At 42.1% G+C, this 20,218-nt stretch overlaps 2 protein-coding genes across 3 annotated transcripts; one reads left to right on the forward strand and one right to left on the reverse strand.

Annotated features, from left to right (window-relative positions):
- Nucleotides 1-31: 31 nt before the first annotated feature.
- On the forward strand, nt 32-5,800 carry LOC124470042 (protein adenylyltransferase SelO-like). 2 transcript variants are annotated; one of them, XM_047023716.1, is made up of 20 exons: nt 32-539; nt 645-763; nt 876-1,004; nt 1,104-1,168; nt 1,263-1,319; nt 1,443-1,541; nt 2,129-2,196; nt 2,307-2,394; nt 2,500-2,569; nt 2,746-2,818; nt 2,918-3,001; nt 3,089-3,218; nt 3,447-3,491; nt 3,646-3,727; nt 3,843-3,935; nt 4,100-4,179; nt 4,530-4,573; nt 4,765-4,844; nt 4,932-5,030; nt 5,714-5,800. In XM_047023716.1, exons 1-20 carry the CDS (start codon nt 311-313, stop codon nt 5,777-5,779), a joined length of 1,800 nt encoding a protein of 599 aa, XP_046879672.1. In that variant the 5' UTR covers nt 32-310; the 3' UTR covers nt 5,780-5,800. The 2 variants fall into 2 exon arrangements, with proteins under 2 accessions (XP_046879672.1, XP_046879673.1); XM_047023717.1 differs by lacking the exon at nt 5,714-5,800 and having other exon boundaries at nt 4,932-5,174.
- On the reverse strand, nt 5,302-19,353 carry LOC124470041 (amyloid beta (A4) precursor protein-binding, family B, member 1 interacting protein). The gene is made up of 14 exons (XM_047023715.1): nt 19,090-19,353; nt 15,177-15,236; nt 14,422-14,509; nt 13,745-14,022; nt 13,536-13,613; nt 11,992-12,151; nt 9,887-10,008; nt 9,545-9,619; nt 9,297-9,440; nt 8,871-8,981; nt 7,215-7,313; nt 6,870-7,002; nt 6,653-6,714; nt 5,302-6,523 (listed from the first exon to the last, which is right to left on the reverse strand). The coding sequence occupies exons 2-14, from the start codon at nt 15,234-15,236 to the stop codon at nt 5,903-5,905; spliced, it is 2,031 nt and encodes a 676-aa protein (XP_046879671.1). The 5' UTR covers nt 19,090-19,353; the 3' UTR covers nt 5,302-5,902.
- Nucleotides 19,354-20,218: the final 865 nt, after the last annotated feature.

Here is a 20,218-nt window from a genome sequence, read left to right on the forward strand (position 1 = left end):
GGAAAAACGTAATGATAGTAGATGACGTTTCGACCACCAGGAAGTTAACATCTTAAAAAAGCTGCGAACTTGTTAGCCAGACATGCAGTCGATGAATTGCTAGTAAATTAGTATTGCATCGCTCTAGTGTTTATAATTTAATGGATCATCCAGATATTATGTGATGTATAGAATAGAGTCCAATGCTATTGGTTAGTTTATCTAGGAAATATATCGCTGATGTGTCACCCACCATGCAAGGAACAATTGTTATCTACCAAGCGAGTTAGCCAGCAGTCTTGCATGACAGATAATTCAGCTACAACAAGAAATGATGAGTTACATTTGCATTTTAATCAGCGTTCTCCTGGACCTTGGTGTGGTCAACAACGTCCTTGCTACCGAAAGTCTGCATAACTTCTGTGAGAGTGACGATTGCCAAAGTTATGTCAGTGACGTGGAAATATACCCTTATGCTTTCAAACCCAATTTCAACATGAATTTGACGGAGCGCATTCATGATATTGACCACTTCAAACTGTCATGTAAAAGACTCATAGGTAAAAAACATTAAAACGATATATTCTTATGTGTCTGGTGGTTGTTACGCAAAACATGCAGTGCATAGCCTAATGAACACCAGTTTCTCCCCTCATTCCTTGCAGAAGTCTTTCCACTTGATCAGGTGGACGGGAATTTTGTTCGCACCGTGAAAAACTGCATTTTTTCAGAGTCCACCCCAACTCCACTTAAAGGTCCCTTAAAGCTGGCAGCATTTTCAAAGGTGATGTCACATTTTGTCATCTAGATATAACGTTTCCATAAAGTCTCAAAATGTTAAATTATGCGATGTAAAATGTATTGATGTGCACTGACATGTGATCTTGTCTGTGTAGGATGTCATTGAGAACATCTTGGATTTGGACGTCTCTGTGACTCATGCCAAGGATTTCGTATATTACTTCAGTGGTGGTAAACTGTTACCCGGATCTATTCCTTTGGCACACAGATATGGTGGTCACCAGGTACCATTTACACAATTAAACTTCAGGTAGATCTTGTCAAATGATATGTGCTGAATAACCCAGTTTGAAGACCTGCTATTCTTATTTTTTCACATGTAGTTTGGCTACTGGTCTGGTCAATTAGGAGATGGTAGAGCACATTTTATCGGTGAATTTACCAACAGGCAAGTTAAAAGTGTTGGCTTTTTGGGGTTATTGTTTTGAAATAGTATTGGACAAAGGTGAATATAAAGCCGAATTACATATCCTTTCCCTCAGTAAAGGAGCAACATGGGAACTCCAGTTGAAAGGTTCAGGGAAGACACCATACTCCAGGTAAAACCTCATGGACCTGTCAAAACACTTGACCTGGTAGTTGTCTGGCTTGATGTTATTTCTCTTCCACAACCTTTGTCCTCTTCCGTCACTCTCTGTGTCCGTGTGTACCTGGTGTTGCAGGTCGGGAGATGGGCGAGCCGTGGTCAGATCCTCGGTCCGGGAGTTCCTGTGCAGCGAGGCCATGCATTTCTTGAAAGTCCCCACCAGCAGGGCTTCCAGGTACCATTACCTGACATGACTATAAGATGCTGTGTCTAAATGCTGGAGAGAAATAACAGTAAATTGTCTTACATTTTGATGGCAGATGATTCTCAGAATACCGCCAACAGTAATCTGTTTGTAAATAAGGAGGGGTTCATGGTTAAAGGGATCAGAGAGAAGGCAGAGGTGTATTAATGTAATAATAATGTATTAGGTTTTTCTCCAAAGCAGCATACGGGGGGATCTGAACCTGCAATCTCTTGATCTGAAAACAAATGTTAAATCACTGAGCTACATCCATCCACTTTGCTGTGTTTACTTGTTCTTGAGAAGCCCTTTAAAGTTTTTATATTAAGATCACTGGAGGGAAGTCTCTAACACTTCAGCTGTTTAAACAGGACTGAGATGAACTACCAGACTGTCATTGTCAATGTTGACAGCTTGTCATTTGGATATTATCCTTTTATCAAGGATTCAGTGAACACGTTTTGGGCACTTGATCATCTCACTTGCTGAGTAATGGGATCTGACACTTGACCTCTTGACAGTTGATTACCTGATGTCTTTGACATGCAGATGTGAAAGGCGTTTCTTTTGTCTTCCAGCCTTATTGTAAGTCAGGAGCCAGTGTGGAGGGACCAGTTCTATAGTGGGAATGTGAAGACAGAGAGAGGTGGGCTGCATCATGGTCAGATGATACATGAGAAGGCTGCTTTTCATGTTGGGGATAGTAATGTGTTAGGAACATGACCTGGTACTTTTCCACTGATTCTTTTTCTCCAGGTGCGGTTGTTCTTCGCCTGGCTAAGTCCTGGTTCCGTTTTGGGTCATTGGAAATTTTGGCTGATGCTGGGGAGCTAGACCTTTTAAGGTAAGACTGCTCTGGAAGGTGATCGTGGCCAACATAATATAATAATGTAGTGCACTGTGTCTTTTGGGGCTTCATTATTTGACTTTTAAATCGTTTTGCTTCCAGGAAATTACTGGACTTTGTGATTAAGGAGCATTTTCCTACCATCGACTCAAATGATCCAAACAAGTATTTGGTGAGTGATGCAAAAATGCATTTGGCACACTAGTGCACTGTAAAACGATATTTTAATATCCAATCATTTTTGTTGACTCTTTTACACTACATTGAAAGTCAGTGACCTGAACGCAAACATTTTCCAGAGCTTTATCTAATTTGCTACAGATTTCTAACTACATATTTTTGTGCCAGGGTTTTTTTTCAAGGGTGGTAACTGAGACAGCTCATTTAATAGCCCAGTGGATGTCTATTGGCTTTGCACATGGTTAGTACATGAAAAAAAAAAAAAATGTATTTTGTAATCCCATTCTAGATAGTAACATAGCATGGTATTTTTGTTACCAGTCTTTTATTTCTGTCACAGGAGTGTGTAACACAGATAACTTCAGTCTCCTGTCCATCACCATTGACTATGGACCCTTTGGCTTCATGGAGTCTTACAACTCAAGTATACACCTGTTGGTTATTATCACTTTTATGTCTACCCTGCCTGTATCTTAGTAAATGGACTCTTAACCTTGATATGAATGTGTAGATTTTGTCCCCAACGCATCTGACGATGAGGGGAGGTATCGCATCGGAACCCAGGCTGATGTGGGGATGTTTAACCTGGAGAGACTGCTAGATGCTCTTCGTCCTGTACTGACTCACAAGCAGCATCAGAGGTACGTACTTACACACACACGCACACTCACACACATATCTATATACAGACTTTCCCACATACAGTACCAGTCAAACATTTGGATACATTTTCCCATTGAATTGAATGGGACTGGTACTGTACATTTACACATTCATACGCACACACACACACACACACACACACTAGTCATGTGGTTTTATAGGGGACTGGTTGGTTTCATTTACATCCTTATTTTCCTTTTGTGTAGGGCCATGGATCTACTAAAAGACTACCCGGATATTTACCACAGAAGGTATTTTCTTTCTTCTCTTTTTCTGCCTGTCTCATGGTTGTGTGTCTGCATGTTCATCTCAGTCTGCCTTTCAGTGTTTGTGTATCTATTCCTCTTTTTATAGTTTCATTTGAAATGGGCAAAAATAATCTTGACTATGATATGTCTGCATCAGGTTTCATGAACTTTTCAAGGCAAAGTTAGGGTTGCTTGGGGGGGCGGAGAGCGATGGATATCTGATCGCTTTTCTATTGAAGGTGAGTGGGTCATCGATTCGGTTCTTGTTTCCTTGTGCCACTGTAGTGGTCTTTGTCCACCATGATGACTGGCTCATTTCCCTATGTGGTTGTGTGTCTCTCCCTCTCTCCTCAGTTGATGGAGGAGACTGGTGCTGACTTCACCATGACGTTTAGGCAGCTAAGCGAAGCCTCGGACACACAGCTACACAGCAGGCTCATCTCACAGGTCGTACACCACACCACTAGAGGAACACCCACTATATACCACTATACAAATGATATAACTTCATTCAAGAACTTATTAAGCATCAAACACTGCAGTGTTATGAGTATGTTTATGGATTGTGTGTTGTTGTGTAACCCTGTACCACTTTCTCTACATCTTGTTAGGCCATGTGGGCGTTAGACGACCTGGCTTCACACAAGCTGTTCTCTGATTGGCTCAGCCTGTATCTGCTCCGGCTCAGCAAGTAAGTGGTATAACATATACATGTGTAATATACGCTCAGCTAATAACATATATATTACTTAACTGATATCAGTTAAATGAATTATCAATTGGTTTGAGCGAGATTTGAACCAGGGGTACCGTGTTTGGCAGTGGACTTAATGGTAAACATGCTTACCCACTGAGGGTTCCTGCAAAGGTACTTTCTACAAGACAGTGTAGTTGCCCTTATGACATTTCGATTCAATATATGCTTACAAAAAAAAAATAGAACATAGATTTTGGAAATGTGTTAATCGCTAGACGACTGAATCGCCCACCCCTAATCATTGTTATTTTTTTTTAATTTGAGGATGTTTTTGGTTTTCTCAGGCAGAAAGGTGATACTGATGTGGACCGTCAACGCAGAATGAAAAGTACATCCCAGTCATTGCATTTATTCTTTTGTGTACAATACACTACAGCAAAATACATGAACTTAGTTGGTGAACATGTATATCATCCTCTTTAAGCCAATGCTTATTTTATCAATATTATTAAATTCCTATGTATTACATTCCACTTAAAAAGCCACTCAGTTCTTAAAATGACATTCAACTTTCCACAGCCGTTAACCCAAGGTATGTGCTGAGGAACTGGATGGCCGAGTCTGCAATACGCAAAGCTGAGATGGGTGATTTCTCTGAGGTATGTGGTAAGGTGCATGACATTCCTAGTTGTGTATATATCATTTTCCCCTGAACAATACTTGAAGTTTCCCTTTCTGGCCTCCAGGTGGCAGCGCTGCACCAGACACTGTCACGTCCCTACCTTAAGCAAGACACTGCAGAAGATGCAGGGTATTCTGCAAGGCCACCATTGTGGGCTCAGAAGGTAAAAGTCAGTTGCTCCTCCTGACTCAGATCTGCTCAACAAGAAGAACACTCATAACACAATCATGTTATCATATCATTGTTATCGGGATGTATATATCAAGATTTAAGTTTTTGGAAGGGTGTAATAAATATTTATATCATGTCTTGAACATCTTTGTGCCCATCTCTGTTCTCCCTGTCAACCATAGTGATATGTGGTAGTAAAAAGTTGAAAGTAGCCGCTCTGAATGACGGATCTGTGTTAAGACAAGACGAAATTCACTGCACACTTTGAAATGAATATTTATTTAGTCAGCAGTAGATCCAAAAGGAGAATGGGGTTGAACATTTAATCATAAGGATGTCCAACATATCACTGGTTTTAACACATTTTTACAGTATTTACACATTCTTATCCCATAAATGCATGAAAATAGATACTGTTTGTACAGGTACCAATATTTTGCACATGAAACTATCTCCCAAGTATTCAATTAAGCAAAAATGGCATTGCCTCTACTAAAAGTCTAATAAAAAGCTTTTGGAGTTAAAATTGCTGCAGGTAGACATAATCCACATATACAAGTGTCTGGTTTCAAAATCGATAAAAAAATAATTCAAGGAATCCTGTCTTTCTTGCAATAGTTCCCTGTATGTCTTCTAAAACCTCAAACAAACCTATGTCCCTTTGTCTGTTCATAGCTACCGAGTTCCGATTCATGCGAACATTCCAGTGTAACCGTGACCCTGCGTCATGTCAGAAGATGACAACATAGAACCATGACGAGCGTCTGCAAACTCTGCGTGACACAGCGACACGTTCGAATCAAGGAGCCCTCGATGCTTCTACGTGTGGCTCATGAACCTGCCCAGCCATCCCCGACTCGAGGGCTACTGATTGCCGCGTTTCTTCTGCATGGCTTTCATCAGTTCCGACATCATGTCCCCGCCCCCGGCCTCGTTCGTCTGAGGCGTCGTCCTCTTGGGGGGAGCGGGGGGCTTCTTCCTCACGGACGTGGTCGGCCGCGGCCCGCTCGGAACCGGGGCGGGGGGGGGAGGGGGTGGGGGAGGTGGGGCTCCTCCCCCAATGAAAGGCTGGGAGGATGGGGGAGGAGGTGGGGGAAGTGGGAAGGCGTCAGGCGGCGGAGGGGGCAGGAAACAGTCAAACTCGGGGTCGGGCGGCGGGGGCGGGAGGGAGCAGACAGGGGGAGGAGGTGGGAGGAAACCAGTGCCCTGAGCACTGAAGCCTGGGGCTGGGGGAGGCGGGGGGAGGAAGTCTGGAGGGGCCTCGAAGCTGTCGTTGTGGGGGTGGTGGTGGAGCCGAGGAGGCAGAGGAAGGCCGTCCGCTCGTGGAGGCGGTTGGGGGACGTTTCGGATCTTGTTGCCCAGGCCAGTGTTGGATGTCTTGGTGGCCATGGGCGGAGGTGGGGGCATCACCGGGTCTGGGGGGGGCGGGGGGAGGACCTCGGCAGGAGGGGGAGGAGGTGCAGGAGGGACCATGCTGGCTGCCATCTGAACAAGCACAAAAACACAGTACATCAACCCATGGGTTATTTGAGCACAAGTCATAACACAGACCCACATCCAGTATGTGGGATGAACTTCCGTGAGGTCAGAACTGTTGTTGATGTCGTAATGCACCTTGACCACAGGTTCGGCAGATGGCTTGGTTGCGTGTCCATTGGCCTGACTGGAGGATTTGGCTGGGGGAGGAAAAGAACAGAGAGGAAGTATAATGGGATGCAATTTAACAGATTCAACATACACACTCGCATGTTCACCTATGGTATTTTATACTGTAGGAGTTAACAGTTCTCCACGTGATCATGGTTATTAAAAACGGGTTGTTTATTTTTACCCTTGGTTGTGGGAGAGGGGGTTGAGGGAGAGGAGGAAGAGGAGGAAGAGGCAGTGACACGGTTTGTCCATGCTGAGGTAACAGCTGTTTGCTTTATAGCAGTCTTGTAGTTTTCAAGCAACGTCACGCCATACTGGGGGGAAAAAAAACATGTAGACAACTGTCAGCATGCAACACAAGCAAAACTGTGAAAAAGGTGTTTATAAAAAAGCCAAAATCTTTCCAGAATTAACTCAATAAAAAGACTGAAAAAAATAAAATAAATGCTAATCCAAACACTACATGTAAACATCTAAGACAACATTCAGGGGAGACCTTTTGCACAGTACTGTGTCTAGAGGTTACCTTAGCAATCCGTATGCCAGTCACCCAGAGCGTCATGGTTCTGGCGTCATCGCAGCACAGGTACTTGATGTACTGAGAGTCCTTCTGGATCTGGGGGTGCTGGGAGGATATGTTGTGAAAGTATTCAGTTAGGACATGTCATTATGTCATACATGTTGCATTGGATGAAAGTGATCTGCTTAATGCATTCATTATTATTCTTAATCATTTGGAGAAGCAGGCCTAGTTCCAGGGTTTGCGTGGTGTTCCTCCCTGTCTGATAGGTCATGGAAACCTGGTCAAGATCATTCAGTTTTGATATAGTTCCTTAGCGACATGGGCAAGATCCAAAACACTGAGGGAAAACTGATTGGCTTGAGTTCAAGAGCTCCAGTGTGGATGATATCATTGTCTATCTCATGACAACATTGGCACTCTGCGAGAGAAAATAAAGTCCTTGTTGTTGCTTCAGGGCTGTTACCAACTCACTGCGGTTGCTATGAGTCAACATTTTAAGTGAACAATCTTGTTAGTACTCATCATCACCACAAGGGGGCGGAAAGTGCCTAGAATAATTTACAAACCATGACCCAACCAACTGCTTTAGTCTGCTTTAAAAAGTGACATTTGGGGGGGCACCTTTCCCTCTCATCTCAACAGCTAATGATTCAGGTTGTATTTACTCATCAAGCCACAGAATAGTGGGATGTCAACTGCTTCAACATACACCGACCGTCCAGTCAGAAAAACTGATCCAGCATCCATATGTTGTCTTCATGACAGTAAGGCAATAAAGATTGCAGATGGATTTCCTGGCTCAATTTCATTTCATTTTAAAGAGAGGCCTTTAGCTACTCTCAGCTGACCTGGGTAGGAGAGACCTTGTGGAACCTTCCCTCAGGTTTCCAAACTGAGTGAGGCAATCCTCTCTGGCCGTTGGCAAGGTAACACTCCAGCACATATCCTTCAACTTGAGCCTCGAGGGCTCTGTCTTTCAATGAAAGCAATTCTGTCTCCTCACTTCTCTAAACTTTTTTGGCTTTGTTTCTTGTTATCTAGACTCATGGTAGTTGCTGATTCAAGTGTTCTCAAAACGATAGGGGGAAAAGAAAGAATAGTTTCAGGTCCTTAAAAGATTATCCGCAAAACGCTCCAATTCTCTTTTTGTGATTGTGGTGATACAGACAAACCATTGGAGACAAAAAGATAATGTGTCCCAATGCTTTCAATGACATATGGTGAAACAAATACTCTAGTGATCCATGTGTTGGATTTGTAAACCAGAAACGTGAATGTCTGTCCCACTTCAATAGCCAATGTTTTGCAGAACCGATCAGCCAGGAATGCCTTCAGTTTTCACTTCTTCAAATGAAGGAACTATTTAAGTTTATTTCAAGAAAAGCAGACGGTTTTCCACAGATGAGAACGCGTGAACATGACCTTGCACAACAATTACCATTCACATTGATTAGCATACTAATGCTTGCAGTGCATCATTCCTAATGTGTATAAATTCAAACGTGATACCACTGGATTATCGAAGAGTTAGTTACTTTAATTGGTCAATTGTAATCATGAAGAAGGCAAGTACTGCTGCTATATTTAGCTGCTCTGTTTGTCTGTCCTGTGTCATTGTCTTCAATTTCCAGAAATGAAGTCCCCCTTCCTGTTCCTTACCTTGAGAACGAAGCAGAAATCGGTAGGTGCCTTGAATTTGTTTTTGAACTCTTTGCCATAATAGACATTTACATTGTCAAACTGGACGAAACACACCAGGTCACGAGATGTCTGTGGAAAAGAAACATAATTCCGTTAATACAACCATGTTATTTCCCTTCAGCACTTCTTCTTCTCGTTTCTTGATCGCTGTCTCTAAAAAGGTATCAGCTGAAGATATTTGCAGTAGATAACTTTCCACCCCTTTTGAAAATACTGACTGTGACAGAGTCCTATGTCAACACTACACTGGGCAGCATGTTGCCTGGATACATAGGGAGTAGACATGTTTTTTTGGTGTTGTTTCAATGTCCAATATGATGTGTGTGTGTGTGTGTGTTTGAGATTGGCCAGAGCTACCCTCTGTTGACCTTTGACCCCACCGACCTTGCTCTTCCCTTTGGGTACATAATAAATCCCGGAAGCCCTCAGGAGGAAGAGGCGCTGCTTCCAGGACTTCTTGCCATCTTCTCTGAGGTGGAGAACGCCCTCCAGGTCCGGCACAATGACAGAGGTCCCACAGAAGTTCTCCTGCACGTTGAGAGACGAGTCATCGCAAGGTTGCACTGTGACCTGTCACTCTGCGTCTCAAAATCTGTTGCGTTTATGCGCCTGCACTTGTCAGACTTGCTCACCTCCACGAGTAACTCTTTGTCTCTTTCTTTTATTTCTTTGAGAGTGTTCTTATCCTTCTTCCACAGATAAAAGTTCTGCAGTGGTAGAGACAAAAAGGTATTCATGGCAATGCCAACATCAACATGACGTGAGCCATGACCGTTCATAATTAATGAATACTTGGACATTTCAAAGGGCTCTGCTGTAATAATAAACATGCTGAAATAGCCGCGTCTTCGCTGATGGCTATTTAACAAGAAAACATGGAATAGAACCAAATGGTGCAAAGTTGGATAACTTCAGTCAGAGGGATTCCAAGAAAACAATTGGGATATCTTTGAAAAACATGTTTTACCTCTTACCTGAGGGTTTTTGAAAACTTCATATTTATCTTCCCGCTCTTGAAAAACAACTTGGTTCTCGCTGTCCCTTGTCCATGCAGACAGCGGTTCTACCAGGTTCTCATGGTCTTCAAAACCTCTCTCTGTCAAGGGGAACTGAGAGTGAGTAAACTGCCAATCTATTATTATATCATTAAAAAAATATTTTAAGTAAGTCAAACAATATTACCAATGGGTCTTACAAAATTGAAATATTCTTTTGTTTACTTATTCAAGATGTGAGTTGTCGGGATGTTGCTGTTCTATGAGGATAAGTACACATATCCTGTATTATCATTACAGGACCAGTTTTTGGAAGGGTAACAAACAGCCACATACAGTTCTACTGTACAATGTAACAGAGTCCCAACCCATTAGCCCTCATGTGTCATCAAACGCAAAAAGAAAACGTTCACTGTACAAACTTCAACACTTCAGAGGCTCTCCAGATTTTGTTTATGGGAAGGACCAAGAAGCATTCATTTAGACGATCACAGAATACACCCTGGAAATGGATTACACCCGTATACAATTGTCCATTTACAGGCCAAGGCTGATTAAACTGAGTTTAAAACGGGTGCAATAAAACACAACTCGCTCTTTAAGACACATTAAGTGCACTTTGGTTCTCCTTCCACCACAGCGCCCACCCACGTGCTGGATGCTGTGAAGACGAGGAGCAACTTCAGAGTGTTTTAGTTTAGTTTGAGCATGTTTCTTACCAGCAAGATGCTAGTACTTGTGGAGACAGACATAAGAACTACCCATTTACTTTACAGGGCTGTAGTCCATTAAGTGGCTTGTGTGTGCCTCTGCTGTTATGGGGCCACGTTATAACTAAGCCTTTTAAGACTTCATCAGAACCCACATGACGCGTTTCGGGGCTTGATGGAGTTAATGGAGACCATATGGATGCCCTATGGTGACACATGAAGCGGAACTGTGACACTGTTTGAAAGAAGCACATAACACGACTACCAGCAGTACTTTACTAGTTCATGTTCGGCACCTTTCAACTACAACACTGTTAACTATACCTTTTACTCAAATAATGTTCCAGAATATTTCGATATTCAGCACTGTGGACGAATAGAGATGAAATAGTTGGGGACTTTGTAGATAGTAAACATAAGTCTACAAATATTTACTAAGTATACCTGGAAACTTTTTTTGAGTGTTCAGTGTGTGTGCAGGTAACTGTTGACAAGACACAGTCTGAACAAGCCGTCATGTGACCTTGAGTGTGGTCAGCACCATGACACACCAGACTGCTCCTAATAGCAGTGAGTCAGAGGACTTGCATTGAGGAGTGGTGTCGTGTGGGTGGTGGCCACACAGACTGGGGAAAGAGCAAGGAGAAGTCCCACTCACAGGGCATAAACATGTGTTTGGCCTGTGCTGTTTTTCATCTTTCAAGTTTCCAGGTATACTCAGTAAACAATCTACCATAAGTCTACAACATTTACTATCTACAAAGTCCCCAACTATTTCATCAAGGTATGATCTCTGCTCGTGTATCAAGAGAAAGCACGTTTAAATTGCTGTTCGTGTAAAATTGAAGGGAAGAGAGAGCGGAGACTATGAGTCATGATGCGACAGATAGCCAGGGTTTAAGTCCACCAGTGGTGGTCCAGCAGAGTTATGATGGAGGATAAAGAACATAAGGACTGTGTTTCCAAACGGTAGAGAAGATGACTGACTGTGTCTGATAGAGCAAATTAAACCCACCTGCCTGGTGTAAGAATTAATGTGTGTGTGTGTGTGTGTGAGAATGATGAGGATTGGGAGGTTAAATCAATGCATCATTTTGGAAGTGCTGCAGCAAGGCTGTCATCATGCCAATAAAAACATTGTTCATCTTCTTGACCCGAGATCCCATCCAGAACTGGCCCACGTGTGTTTGCGGCGTGCGTGTCTGTGCTCAGGGCATGTATGCAGTGTGTGTGTGTGAGTATGTGCCGTGCATTATACATGTCCTGCACATGTTTGTGTCTGTGCTCAGGGCATATGTGCAGTGTACGTAAGTGCCATGCGTTATGTGTGTGCAGCGTGTAAGTGTGTGTCCCAGAGGGAGATCCTGTACTCACCGAGCTGCAGTTCTGGGTAGGACTCCAGCAGGGTCCAGTTGACGTTGCAGTCGCAGTGCGTCTTCTCAAACAAGTTATCCAAGACATCTCGGACCGTCTGCCTCTCATCCACCATCAGGGTCTTGGAGCTGCCGTCGTTCATCAGGACCTTCACCACCAGCTAGAAGCAACACAGAGACCGTCATTTAGAGGCCTCAATATAGAGTGTGGTCAAAGAGTTTGACATTAGTCACTGTGTCGAAAATAGGTTGGTTGTTTTTCAGTAGAATCATCACCTCAACAATGACATCCCAGCATATGAAAACACGTGAGGTATCACATTCAGCACAAGATGACAAAATAAATGACAAAATGTAAAATGAAAAAATGTACAAGATTGTTGTTGTGGGTGTTCAGCTTCAACAAACCTCCAGAACAGAACTGTTACCCCACTCCTCATCTCTCTCAACTGGCTACCCATTGACGCCGTATTTTTTCACAATGTATGCTTCATGTTTTGGCTGCTTGCAATGTTTGGGACTACCTCGTTGTTATGATCAGTGACCTATGCTCTTTTGTAAAGCTCTCTCTTGGAAGTTGCTTTGGATAAAAGCGTCTGCTAAATGCATAAATGTAAATGTATATGTAGAACAACAGCAGCAGAGTGTGTGGAGATATACAGTACAAATGAATGTCGAGTCAAAAAGAACATGCCTTGTTTTTGTTTGATTTACCTAAATAAGTTGTTATGCATGGCCTCAGCCTCAGGTAACTGCTGTACTGTTTTGAAGAGGTTGTGACCAAAGCTCACTTTGGATTAGGGAAAGGTCTGGCCCTTCTGCCCACTTCCTGTCATCTGCTACCAGATAGTGTCTGAGGAAACCCCTGAGCTTCACAACGGTTGTTAGCAAATGTAGGGTCATAAAATTATTTTACGGAAGGCTTGACATAGAAAAGATTTGTCTTTTTGAAGTCAGCTTTCACCCTGGGCTAGGCTCACAGCAAAACAAAAGACAACTGTCCACCATAGAGGGGAAGCAGAATAAACTACGAGAGTTATGTTTCAAACAGTGGATTTGTGCCGGAAATAAGCTGTCAGCCGTCTGTGCTTTCATTTTCATTCCAGGGCATGTTGGAATATACCTCAGACCACAGAGAACTATGCCACAAACCATTGAGAACGAAAGTCTTCCCTCTGCTCCGCATCTGGTCTGTGTCCCCTTCTTGCATTGAGGTTTTGATTAAACTGACCAGGGGATTGTGTGTGTGTGCGTGAGCGTGACACAAACAGCCTGCTTTCTCAGCATTCAAAAACTCTTTCCAAGCTATTTAGCTTTTTGGTGATTGAATGTACTAGGGTAATGAATTATCTGTCCAGAAACATTTATTTGTTAACACCTCCGGTTAAAAGCCTCATGTATTTCTTAAACACCAATGCCTTGTTTTGCAAGTCTAATCAGTCACTGCCTCTGGTAATCACACCTTGATTGGTCACATCTTCTCTGCCTGTGACACTGCGTCAGTGAGTGAGCAGTGAGCATGGGCGCTTTTGTACAGTACCTTACCTTTTTAACTTTGGCTTCCTTGAGCTTTTCCAACGCCAGCTTGATTTTGTCTGCTTTGATCTGTGCCTCGATGTCTTCCTTCAGAAATCACAAGGAGAGAAAGTCCAGAAATATGTCATTTATGTCAAGCCACATTGAGTGCAAAGACCCTTTTTTGAGTCATGAACTCAATTTGGCTGTTGGCTGTATTTAACCTCCAAATGACTCACCATTGATGGCTTAGTGCTGTGGGGGGGTGGACGCGGGGAGAGAGATGAGGGGGTGGCGATGGGGGTGCTAACAGTAAAGCTGCTCTCTGGGGAGGGGGGGACGGCCTGGGAGGGAACAGGGTAGGAGCTAAGACCCTCCGGGGCAGGGGGCAGATGTGAAGGGGCAGGTTTTATCTCCTTTTTTTCAGATGACAGTTTCTCCTCGGTGGCATTGATTTCAGCCATTAAACCAGACATCAAGGCGTCCAAGTCTGTGTCCTCCAGTTCATTCAGGGACTCTGCGAACAGGGTACAAAAAGGGTGTGGAACATGAACAATGAGCACTTTAACATCTGTGTGCCATGACTCAACTACTCTTCAAAACTGCTTGGTTTGGGAAATGGGGGAAGTCTGTATAATTGGCTGGTAGATTGATCTTTGTCTCAAATTTAGAGCCTGATCAGTAGCCAGTAGACTGTTGAGAATGGGTTCCTTTTCCTACTTTTCAGCATTGTTTCTTCCCCTCTTCAATTTTAATCTACTATAATTTTCCAGGTAATTCAAAGCAAACTGACCCAAATTGGTTTACTGGTAGGAAACAGTTGATGTCTTACAAAAATTCAAAGGAAAGTTGCACATTTCTGGCCTCTTTTCAACAGCACACTGACAGAGCGTAAGGACCAGGGAATGAGGTTTACCGTGAACGTCCGCAAAGCCGACAGAGAAACTAGCTTGTTTGCTTGAGCTAGGGGGAGGTTTCTGGGGCTCTGCTTCAACCCCAAGACTCTGTGTGGAGAAAAAACGAGACAGGAAAATTCAGAGTTCAACAACACAACCGCATGCTCTTATATAAGAAGTGGGGGGAAAAACGACAATAAAAAAGTTACATTCTTTACTGTACAATAGTCTGACATTCAATATTATGTTGAGCGACAGAAAGGTGCATAGCAGAAACATTACTTCCCACCTTGATAATCCTTTGAAGTTATGGGTTTCTTGTTTATGAGTTTGCCTTTTGACCCCTTCTCTTAAAGAGGAGTGTAATTTACGTTTTTGAGATAACCACCAAGTGTTTCTCCCACTGTTCTGGTGCTGCGTGCCAGCTACGAGAGGCTCACTGATAGATGCTGTGTTTTAGAGCTATTGACATGATTCTGAAAAACACTTTTCCATTTACCGGTGGCTTTTCTAATCTTGTTTGAATTATTCATTAAGAAATAGAAATAGTCTTGTGCGGTTTTAAACATAGGGACAGCACATTTAGCATGTTAAGCATTTTGAGTCTGCGAATAACTGTTTTTTTTTTTCTTGAATGTAACAATGCTGTCCACAGTTACAACCAGCCTGGTAGTAACTGTAACTAAATCAATTCTAGACCAGTGTAATAGTGTAATATTACTTTAGAGCAATGTGTTGCTGGAAGTTATTGAATTGAGAGATTGTGTTAACTAACCTGGGTGAGTAGATCCATCTCCCCCAGCAGGTCACTGAACATGGCATCAATGTCATCCATCTGGAAAGAAAAAGAGTGAAGCTCAATCAGCAGTTTTACCTTGTAAATTCACGTAGAGCAACCAATCACTTATCACAGATCATCATTATGGTCACAATTAGTCTTCTATGGATGTAATAACAACAACACTCAGCATTGGCTGCATGTGGTTGTCGTTACACATAACCAAAGATTGTAGAGAATAGGCAAATTCTCTCATTTTTGGGGAATTGAAGTCGATACACATATTGGTACAAACGTATGCACTAACTATTTCATTATTCAGCTAAAAGTTGGAGATTTATAGTTTGATGATAACATAACACATACTTATGTCCCCAAAACATTGGTTGGTTTTATGTTGCCCGAAGTGCTAAGTTAGACATTATTGCACAATCTCTCAAGCACAGACTGAAAAAAAAAAAAGGATGGTATGCATAACTTCAGGCCTCCATTCTGTCAAGACTTGCAATGCTTCACAAAACATTCAAAGAGAGAACTACTTGAGTCCACGAATGGGTAAAAACAAACTTCTCAGCTGATCCATCTGAATAGTCAGACTTAATGTTAGTTTAATGTACTCATTTGAAGTATAGGTTTTATAGATGTCTGTCACCTGAGACCAGTCAATAGTTATGCATGCCACATTAACATAGCAAACAGAAATCACACTAATCAGTACATATGCTTAGAGTCTAGGCCATCACTCATATAAATGTAAACCCTATCCTTATTCAAGCTGTGCCATGTTCTGATGGCTTTGTGCAGACATCAGGCTGCGGTTGCAGGCTAAATGACAACCAACCTTCTAGCCTTATAAATCTGAACACGACTAAGGAATTCCTTTTGCATAAATTAGTACTGTAGATATTCACTGTAGCAATTTTAATCTCATGAATGAATCGAGTGGCATTACTAGGCTTTATGTGATGGCAGCCCAACAAGATTTTCAACAGAAGACCCCAGTGTGTGCTGGTTCTCTCAGATCTCCCAGTTCAGTTCCAGTTAACTGCTTTGTTTATCCACTGGAGTAACGGTTCAAATAAGAACCACTTCAGCCTCATACATGACTTCCGGTACTTTCTCCTTCTGTTATTCCTACTCCTCCTTCTCTGTTGTTGAATATAGCTCTCTCACTCTCTATGACAGTCTGGCTGCTCCACATTCTGAAGTTTACCCCATTTTAAGCTTGGTGTTAAATGTATGCCTCAACTGTAGATGTAATTTTTTAGATCAACTGTTACCCACTGTGTGTGTGGGGAGGGTGGTGGAGGGGATGGCAGGTGGAGTGTGTATAGAAGGGGTGGGGTTATAGTGAGGGGGGTTGGGTGGGGTAAGCATATGGATGCATGTACGTATGACTTCACACAGACTTTCCCTTGATGAAGGTGTTTTGTTCCTGCGCCCTGAAATACAGGAAGTGGTTTAAGGGCAACTTCCTTCTTGTTGCTGTGTTGAAAGCAGGGTTGAAGGTTTCAGGAAATGGTGACATGCAATCTCCTTATACGCAAACACTGCTTGCTTGGCAGGCATTAATGGTGTTTTAATAGCCTTGGTCTCCCAATTGAAAAATAGCTAACTAAAAACATGACTATCCCATCGAGAGCAGTATAAAGTTACACACTGACGGTAGACCTTGATACGCAGCATCTTTTCAAAATATACCTCTGTTACATAACAGAACTAGAATTAGAGCAGGCACAGATAAATTAAAGAAAGGTTTCAACTAGTGCAACATAGTTGTTCAATGTAAAGTGTGATCAACCACTTACACAGCAAGGGCTACATTACTTAGTCCTTGGTCTTGCAATAAGGTGCTGCATAATTGTATTGGCAGGAGCAAATTGTGTGCGACTGCAGGTAGCATTTGCACAAGCTGTACTTTGAGCTCCACACTTTGCCAGGCAGGGGTTTGAAAAGCGAATGTAAACAAACGCAAACAGTAAAGTGCTGAACTTGAATCTGGTGTGTTCACAAGAGCTGAATCTAAACAAGGACCGCGGTTTTTCAGCAGAGACCAAAGCAGTATGGTGTTATTGTATATTTAGTGCTAACGTTTATTTTTAAAGGATCACTGGATCTAAAAGCTTAATAACATTCTTATGTTCTTTTGTAAAGAACATTGGTAAAGTAAAAAAATATATCTATCTATATATATATATACACAGTGGAGCTAGCTGATTTATTTCTGGTTGGAAGTGGGGGACAAGCATGACCGATAAGGCATCTACAAGGGAGGATGCTGTGAACTTGCATCAGTTGAAATGATAATGCATTACATTTGTGTGGCACATTCCTAGGTACTGAAAAAAAGCTTCACACAAGGCAAAATTAGACATGGTTGCCATGGAAAGACTGAAGTTGGGCCTCTCTTTCCCGTGATCACCATCTATCTTCTCTTATCTTCTATAGCATTCTTTGATCAAAACAGAATACTGCCATTTTGTTCTTTCTGAACAATCTGAATGTAATGTAAAGACACTTGTAAGTACTGTCAAAACATTTTGAAGACCTCCACAGATATACACAAGCATGATTATTGTTTCAGTTGATAATCCTTGTGGATGTGGAAAGCAAGTGTTGTTTTTATTTTCTTTCAGCAAAATAGTTCTGAAAACCATCTTTAAATTTGCTACATCTACTTTGATTCTGTTTGGAAAATCCGCATATGGAACTTGTGCTTTTCTGGCAATAGAATGAAATCCAGACTGGAGCTTTAAGTGGTCATAACCCAGATAATACAACATACCTCTAGGTGAACATTCTCACCATCCACCTACGTCTCTGCCATTATTAAATATAGAGTTCAGTGTATTAATTATAGATCCCGAACATTGTAAACAACGTGTTGATGGCCTGGGTACACCATATTTAGCTTTGCATGAATTCATGTTACAAACCAAACACTGCATGCATATGAATTACAGCATGAAAACCTATAAGAACTGTCATTTCCAGTGTCAACAATGCAGATATGGTTAAAATGAGCCATCAAAACTTCTGGGCACATCCATCTTCTGTGTACAGTTGGGTAACCTAACCTCATCATAGTGTAATAGGTATAACAGTAATTATGTTTAACAGTAATTATATCAAACAACCCAAGCCGTCAAGCTTACAACATTCTTTATGGAAAAATACATTTAGAAGTTTTCCACTGAATAGTTGTAGGTCAGGTCCATCACCTTCCTTAATGAATTCAAGTTGTCCTGCCTTCTATTAATGAGGCCCCTGTCAATCAAACCTTGCTGTGCAAAAACTGTCACTCAGAGTGGAACATTACGCAGAAATCTTGCCAGCTATGATATTTGCAACTTAAAATGAGGGCACTCAAATTACATGATTCACACAAATCTCAAGGCTCAGAGTCAAGTGTGACAAATGACTCACTGAAAGCATCTAGAACCACACTCAACACACTGGGGCTTTGCAACAGCAAAAAAACTAGATTAAAGCAGGTCAAGTCTTGATATACATTGTCTCAACCAAAGTGGCACAAAAGGACCTACTGACAATACAGTATTCTGGAAAAGTATTCTGGAATATTGTAAAAAACAGTTTTCCTGCATTAGGACAGTTCTGATCAATCTGAAAAACACTTCAGAATGTTCTCTTCTCGTACATTCCTTGCTGAGTTCTGTACTGTATTTAGCAAAGTAAACACTACACCGGCATGTTCATCAACAGTGATCAACAATTTGTACATAACCTGAAGAAATGTACATAAGCTGAACAAAACAATGTAAGATAGAGTTAACTGTTATTCCCCAGTCAATGATGTGGATCACATTTACATCACTGTGTTTGGGAGCTCAACCGTTACATTTTCAGACACCAAGAACTCCAGAATAACAACAAGACGAGCTTAACTCACCTTTGACAGATCTTAAAATCCTTCTTCACTTATTGATTCAAGGATAACAGGTTCATGAACACTAGCTGGATCGGTAGCTTTCTTTGTGTACTTAGTAGTTTTATTTTTATTACAATAAAGTTGAACACCACACCACTCCCATGTGCAGAGTTGGGTGTGCTAAGCTGGACTGCATCTGACTAACGGCTTCCTGCTTCATGCGGAAGTTCAGGTCTCAACCTGTCATTGCATTCCAGCTGGTGTTCAATGCTTTCCCAACAGCACAGGTTTGCACATTGCCACCTCCTTATCTACCAAGGAACTGGGAGCATGCAATGAGGTGTCGCAATACCTGCTAGAGCTCAAATCAGCAGACTGAATACAATTACAACAGAAAGGTCGACCAGTTCACTGTACAGTATCTTCCTGTGGAAACAACTACGTATTAATCATGAGATAAACCTAAAAGAAATAGATATCAGGGTCACAAATGTTGATCTGACAAGAGTTTTACTGGAAATACTCCGTTGTTACTTGTTTTCCAGCTTGTATTCATAGTGACATACAGGGTGTGAGGGACTGACATCATGATGTCACTCACGCCAAGTAGCAATACCAGAGTAAAACTGCAGGAGGCAGTATAGGGGTGGCGCGCTGAGTAATACACAGCACTACAGGATGGAACTTCAGCTTCCTCTGGCTGAGCTGGATTCAGACCCACGAGATTGTGTGTTCACCCTGCAGGAGGGTCACCTCGTAACCCTGAGTCACCAGCAGCCCACTCATTTGAACCACGGTGAGAAAGTAGGTTAATTATTCACTCTGCTGAGCCAATCACTGGATACATCTGGTGAGCAATATATATTTGTCCATTGAGTCAGATAAATACTTGCAACACCAATGAACTGAGGTTTTAAAACGGCCACCACCGCCTGTCTATGTCAAAGAGGAATCACGTCTCTGAATGTTATTATTGGGGCTGGATGTGAACGTTTCTCAAGAATATGAATGTCCTCAGAAACATGACACACATGGTTCACTGTAACTGGAAAAAAGGGACATTTGTATTTAATAACAGATGACGTCTAATGATTTGAGAAACTACCGCCACGCAAGGATCAGATATATTTAAGGCGGGGTCAAGAGAATA

This window comes from Hypomesus transpacificus, chromosome 8 (assembly GCF_021917145.1).
Source record: "Hypomesus transpacificus isolate Combined female chromosome 8, fHypTra1, whole genome shotgun sequence".
Classification (NCBI taxonomy): domain Eukaryota; kingdom Metazoa; phylum Chordata; class Actinopteri; order Osmeriformes; family Osmeridae; genus Hypomesus; species Hypomesus transpacificus.

What these genes read in the sequence shown, in the direction of transcription:
- LOC124470042 (XM_047023716.1), top strand. Translation starts at nt 311, where the DNA reads ATGATGAGTTACATTTGCATTTTAATCAGCGTTCTCCTGGACCTTGGT. An exon ending in AGCTGGCAGCATTTTCAAAG is followed by an intron (nt 764 to 875) that starts GTGATGTCACAT and finishes TTGTCTGTGTAG; the next exon opens with GATGTCATTGAGAACATCTT. An exon ending in TGATCGCTTTTCTATTGAAG is followed by an intron (nt 3,728 to 3,842) that starts GTGAGTGGGTCA and finishes CTCTCTCCTCAG; the next exon opens with TTGATGGAGGAGACTGGTGC.
- LOC124470041 (XM_047023715.1), bottom strand. Translation starts at nt 15,236, where the DNA reads ATGGATGACATTGATGCCATGTTCAGTGACCTGCTGGGGGAGATGGAT. An exon ending in AGATGGATCTACTCACCCAG is followed by an intron (nt 14,510 to 15,176) that starts GTTAGTTAACAC and finishes TTCTCCACACAG; the next exon opens with AGTCTTGGGGTTGAAGCAGA. An exon ending in ACAAAGAGTTACTCGTGGAG is followed by an intron (nt 9,441 to 9,544) that starts GTGAGCAAGTCT and finishes CTCAACGTGCAG; the next exon opens with GAGAACTTCTGTGGGACCTC.